Source organism: Pelmatolapia mariae, linkage group LG5 (assembly GCF_036321145.2).
Source record: "Pelmatolapia mariae isolate MD_Pm_ZW linkage group LG5, Pm_UMD_F_2, whole genome shotgun sequence".
Classification (NCBI taxonomy): Eukaryota; Metazoa; Chordata; class Actinopteri; order Cichliformes; family Cichlidae; genus Pelmatolapia; species Pelmatolapia mariae.
In genome coordinates, this window is record NC_086231.1 from 26,370,449 (window position 1) to 26,376,740 (window position 6,292).

At 41.1% G+C, this 6,292-nt stretch overlaps 2 protein-coding genes across 2 annotated transcripts in view; both read right to left on the minus strand.

Annotated features, from left to right (window-relative positions):
- cita (citron rho-interacting serine/threonine kinase a) overlaps positions 1-1,631 on the minus strand; it is a 37,427-nt gene extending 35,796 nt beyond the window's left edge. The window contains exons 1-3 of the mRNA XM_063474498.1: positions 1,530-1,631; positions 1,273-1,414; positions 732-907 (exon numbers count right to left, since the gene is read on the minus strand). Of these exons, the coding sequence (XP_063330568.1) occupies positions 732-907; positions 1,273-1,414; positions 1,530-1,631 (420 nt within the window). The remainder of the gene's footprint in view (positions 1-731; positions 908-1,272; positions 1,415-1,529) is intronic.
- A 1,079-nt stretch (positions 1,632-2,710) lies between these two features.
- On the minus strand, positions 2,711-4,509 carry LOC134627194 (beta-crystallin B3-like). Its single transcript, XM_063473137.1, has 6 exons — positions 4,414-4,509; positions 3,969-4,050; positions 3,750-3,865; positions 3,496-3,628; positions 3,260-3,402; positions 2,711-3,100 (listed from the first exon to the last, which is right to left on the minus strand). The coding sequence occupies exons 2-6, from the start codon at positions 4,041-4,043 to the stop codon at positions 2,812-2,814; spliced, it is 756 nt and encodes a 251-aa protein (XP_063329207.1). The 5' UTR covers positions 4,044-4,050; positions 4,414-4,509; the 3' UTR covers positions 2,711-2,811.
- Positions 4,510-6,292: the final 1,783 nt, after the last annotated feature.

Consider the following 6,292-nt stretch of genomic DNA (forward strand, 5'->3'; position numbering starts at 1 on the left):
AAAGTGGAGATGCTTGGCTATAATGCACAGCACCACAACTGGTGAACATCAAAGACAGCATATCAACAAAAATGCCTCAAAGAGAGTTCTAGAGGCTGATGATTTGGGCTTGTTTTCCACCCACAGTACCTGGGGTGCTTGCAGTGGGAGGTAGCTATGAACTCCTCTGTATGCCAAAGTATTGAAGCCTGAGAGTAAGGACATCTGTCCAAAAGCTAAAGCTACACCCAAACTAGGTCATGTAATGTAACAATGACCCCAAGCACAGCAACAAATCTGCAACCGAATGACTGAAAAAGAAAAGAATCAAGGTGTTGCAATGGTCCAGTCCTCAACTAGACTGAAATGTCTAGAGGAACCCAGACATTTATTTGCTGTGCATAAACAAATTTTCACAAACCTCTGCAAACAGAAGCAACGTTGTTGTCGCGGCCTTTTACGTTCCAAACACCAAAAAAGTCCAAGAAAAGGCCGTGGGTGGCAACGGGAGGTTAAGCTACAAAACTGTTAAGTGCACAAGACTGCTACAATGGAATCCTTAAAACTTTCTTTTTCACACAACTTTAAATGGAACCAGCATACATTTACTTTATTACTCTCACCTCTGGTTTTCCTTCTGGAAGAAAACTATAAACAAATAAATAGCAAACTACCAAAATTTCCTTTTTGTGTCCCAGATATGGATATCAAAACTCTCTGGTACGATGTAGTTCTTAGAGGATGAAACTTACATTTTCTTGAGTGCGTAAAACTGTCTTCTTCATGACTTTAAGTGCACAAACACCTCCAGTAGCCTTCTCCCGGACAACTCGGACTTCAGCAAAACGACCCCGACCCACCACTGCATGCAGGTCAAAGTCTTGAAGCCCGGGCTGTAGGGCCCGCAGCTCTGAGACAACTTCGGAAACTGTTTCAAAAAGCACGAACAGCTCAGCTTAGCACAGCACAAACAACTTTTTCACCCTTTATGGCTTCAAAATTTGAAGTAAAACCTTTAAGACATTTTTTTGAATGCGAACTATGAGCTAAACACCTTATTCTAACTAGAGCCACAACAACATAGTCTTAGTACAATTATCAAAGTCCACCTTACAGATATTACAAAAAAGGCATAAGCCTTGTAGTATGCTAAAGAGCATTTTAAAACTGTGCATCACAAATATAACTGCTCTTAATCAATTTCATCAGTTGATATAATCAGGTTTTGTTAAAACGGATATGACTGATAAATAAAACAAACAAATCTTGCTCATATTTAAAATGTATGCTTACATTTATTGACGAAGTTTGCCACATGATGTATCTTCATAAGTTCTGGGGAAGTGCACTCTTGGTAGAGAAGCAGCAAAGCCTCCAGAAACTCTTCCCGACCTAAAGTGCATCCTCCCTGCTCCCCACACAGACTCAGTCGTCCCTGAAAACAATACACAAACAAGAAAAGTGGAGTTCACAGGAGACTGCTATTCGGGATGTATTTAAACTGAATTTTAAGAGATCGAGACTACACCTAAGCTGATGCATTACTTTACCTGAAACAGCTGGTTGAGTCGTGAGCTGCGGCTAGTGATAGGGTCAGCAGAGGAAGACGGTGTTTTCAGGTTTCCCTGACTCACGTATTTAAACTTCAGCATGGTCTCTTCACAGCATAAAACCAGGTAGCAAGTCGAGATTTAAATCCAGGGCATTAACGAAATATTGATACCTACGGACCAAGGAAAAGCTGTCACTTGGTGTCAACAACATGCCCCCCTTTAGCGCGCTAAGCTAACGGTGGGTAACGTTCGCTTTCTAACTTAGCTTATAAAACAGAACATTAAAGACGAAACACTCTTGACATATGAATAAAATTAAAGCGGTCTGTTAGGAAATTACTCACCAGCTAGTCGTTTAGGTAGCTATCATACTCTTTTTAAGTTATATAGGCATATTTATGTGCTTAAGAGCACACTATTTTCTACACGGTCACCCTGTTTCCGGTCAACTTTCAAATTTTGCGCGTTGCCCGCCCAGCTCACGAGCCTGCTGAATGAATCTTGGTTCTGATTGGATGTTCCACTTTATGTGGGCGGGCATAAATGCAGTTGTTAACCAATGAGAGTTGAGCACACCAAGGAACGCTGGGAAAGGTTCTGAAGAGGGGGATGATCGTGTTTTTATCTACAAAACGGTGGCTGAATGTTACAGTTAGTTTACAATCTAACAAGTGCCTAATAGTAAAAAAAAAAAAATGTATAAAAATAGCAAGAATTTTATGAGCATTAATTACAATGCCCCAGAGTTAAAAAGAAACGGGGCCTGACTAGATTCAAAAACTCAGAAGAACCAAACAAAAGGTCGACAGTGACTAAATAATTGAAAAAAAATAACAGGTTATCAGTGGTGGCGTAGCAAGGATTTCTAGTGTCACAAAAAAAAACAAAGCTTTTTTTTTTTTCACATTACGCACCCTTCTAATGCCAATTTAAAATAGTTGATAATGATTTCTTTCTGGTCTGAATTATTGTTTACTTAATTTTAATATACTTATAAGTTGTTTGTCTAATGCACAGATCGTTTTAACACTCTCACTCCAATCCCATGTATTAATTTATACAAAATAAATGGCATGGAATAATTTACAAATAACCAGAATCAGGGCCAAAACTTTTATTTCCAACAGAGATGCATGGTTATTTTTTTCAGTTCCAGTTTTCCAAAACTGCTTGGTCAGTTAGCCTAAACCAATAAAGAGCTTTAATAATGAGAGACTAAGGACTGGCCAGCTGCCTTCAGCATTCACCAGTTTCTGTGGAAGGTGTCAGAGGTGGGAGTTTAAGCTTCGGGCTGAGTTTGGGATTTGGGGTTGGGAGTAGGGTTAGGATTGGGATTGGGTGGTGTAGGGGCAGGGGCTGGAGCTGGGGCTGGGGCTGGGGCTGGACCAGGAGCTGGGGCAGGGGCAGGGGCAATATAGCACCCTCTCTTATGCCACTGCATGTCCCGCACACGTCGGACGGACTGGATCTGAGGTGCAGTGGCTCCCCAATCATTCCAGTGCTTGAAGTCTCCTTGCTCAAACACATACTGGCGCCCTCTGTAGCCTGGATACATGTATCCTACCCACCTTCATGAGGAAGAGAAACAGTATCACATTTCTGGGACTTTGATTTTTACACAAATTTAGTATAATTTTGCACAAATGCACTTCTATCTTACATTTCATGGCTTCAGTTCTGATAAGTGGAAATCATTGTAGTGAGAGACTGAGAATGGTGAAACTTACGTTCCATTGACAGCCTTAGCACTGGCCACACGGTCTTGGAAACCATGAGCCCACAGACTGGGGACATCATCATCAACAATCTCCATTTTTCTGCCTTCAAAGCCAGCATTCTCAAACAGATGTAACTTGTGATCTGCACTGTCCTGCAGAAAATAAACAGTATATTTCCACATGTTTAACATCAACCCTTGCGAAATCACAAAATATCTGAGGTTCATTTCATTTCAGGTACATACCACTTTCAGAGGCCTAAAGGAGCTCAGGCTGTAGCTACTCTGGCAGTTGGTCCAGGTGCTCCAACGAGGATACTCTCCCTTCTCCAGCACAAACAGCTCTCCAGCAAAACTTGGACGCTCAAACCCTACCCATCTGACAACATGGAAAATAAGCAAGACATATAAATGCACACATTTGTTGAAAGCAAAGGCAACAGCTACAAAATAGGATCTACATGCAGTGAAAATGAAGGAAGGGTAACTGAGTCACTCACGGTCCCGACTCCACAATGACTGAACCAACCCTTTGTGTCTTCTCCAGCACATCTTTACATTCACCAGACAGCTCCACCTTTTTTCCACGAAAGTTCTCATACTCAAAAACCACCAGCTGCAAAACAGGGACAGGTGGAGCAGTTGAATGATGCAGTCCATAATCCCGTGGTCTTTTTGAGCTTGTTTAACAGAAAAGTCCCTTTTGTTAAATCTGGTACCTTATATGTTGCTCCAGCCCCTCCTTGGCCCTTTTCTGCAGGCAGCTGGTCTGGGGTTCCCTGCTGGTCTGTCATTTTTAGTCTACAAAGCACAACAATCACATTGCTTAGTGTTAGATTAAATACATACACCTGATATACAAAATAAACATTCAAATAAAAATGATGAGATATGAGCTATTGACTTTATGCATGAAAAAAAAAGGTTTCCTGCAAGATTGGATTGCATAATACAGCTTTAGATTCACATAATCTTGTTGTTCAGAAATCAATCAGGAAGTAACCTGCAAACTTTTGTTTAGCTTACACAAATCTTACTTGTATCTGTTAGAATAGTACACTAATAGTCCCTCTGGATCCACACAGAAGAAGTTCTTGAGAGAAAACAAAAAAAGGGAAAATAATTATCTTGGTTCTTTTTCCCTTTTTCTTTTTTTTTCTTTACCTTGATGGCTTGTGCTTCAATGCACCCCGTACAAGCCACGTTTTCCGTCTTCCCTCTTTCTTTTCTTTGCCCTTTCTGTCTGTGACTGAGTGAGGATCTGTGTGGAGGCCTGGTGAGCGGTTGGTGGATGCCAGTGGGGGTATTTATGGTTTATTTCTAGCCACAGCAGCAAAAAGCCTGTTGATGCAGCAAGTCTGTCGCACCCATTGTGTCCATCACACTGCTTCTCAATAGGCTTGCCCTCTGTCCCTGGCACACTGGCAAGCGCTGCCCAGCTCTCTGCCCATGCTGCCATCCTGACCATGATCCTATAGTGGGCACAAGCTCTGACTGCCAGCCAAGAGAATGAACAGAGATCAGTCTCACTCAGCACTATTGGCCCCACCCAGCTATCTTGCTCTCCACTCTCCAGTCTTCTACCCCTTTCTTTACCTTTCTCTTCATCCAGTTCCCAACAGAAATTGCGTCCAAATTTTTCCTTTATGTGCAATTTCAAAAGAATAGGCACATTTTTATTTGAAAAATTAAAAAAAAAAAACTCCAAAAAAATGACAAGAGCAAAAGGATTTGTAAAACACAATTGAAACAATATTATATATGAAGTCACTCAACACTTTTTAGGCACACCTATTCAACTGCTTGTTATCTAATCGCATTGACACTGAAACTGCATAAAAAAGTGCATTTAGGCATATGGTCAAGACGGCCTCCTGAAGTTCAAATTGAGAATCAGAATGGAGCATAAAGGATGACTTAATTGACTTTGAATCTGGCATAGTACCAGATGGGCTGGTCTGAATATGTCAGAAAGTGCTGATCTACTGGGATTTAACACACAACCATCTCTAGAGTTTACAGAGAATGGTTCAAAAAAGAGAAAATATCCAGTGAGCTGCAGTTCTCTGGGTGAAAATTCCTGGTTGATGCCAAAAGTTAGAGGACAATGGCCAAACTGCTTTGAGCTGGTAGGCAGAAAAAAGTAACTTAAATAGCCATTTTTTACAACCAAGGTATGCAGAAGACCATCTCTGAACAAATGACACATTGAACCTTGAAGCAGATGGGACCACACTGGGTGCCACTCCTATCACCTAAGAACAAGAAACTGAGGCTACAGTTCAAACAGGCTCACTGGAATTGGACAATGGAAAATTTGAAAAACATTTCCCAATCTTGATTTCTGCTGTAACATTCAGAGCATAGAGTGAGAATTTGGCATAAACAAGATAACACCATGAATCCATCCTGGCTTATATCAATAGTTTGGGCTGCTGCTGGTGTGATGATGTGGAGGGATATTTTCTTGCACCCTTTGCTACCAACTGAGAATTATTTAAACACTGCAGTCCACCTGAGTATTGTTGTTGACCCTGTCTATCCCTTAATGATCACAGTACACCCATCTTCTGATGGCTGCTTCCAGCAGGATAACACACGTGACAGAAAGCTCAGATTATCTCAAAGTGGTTTCTTGAAACTGACAGTGATTTCATTGTGCTCAAATGGCCTCCACAATCACCACATCTCATTCCAATAGAGCTCCTTTGGGATGTGGTGGAAAGGGAGATTCACATCATGGATGTGCAGCAGCTGAATATCTAGCAACTGTTTGATGCCATCATGACAATATGGACAAAATCTCTGAGGAATGTTTCCAGCTCCTGGGTTGAATCTATGCCACAAAGGATTAAGGTAGCTCTGAAGGTGAAAAGGGTGTCCAACCCAGTATGAGTAAGGTGTACCTAATATATTGCCCAGTTAATGTATCTATGCTTTACTGCCACTGAATACATGCAATAGGAAGTTCAATGTCCAAAATAAATCAATCAACCAACAAATAAATAATACACTCAACTTCATTTCATAGAAAACATTTTAA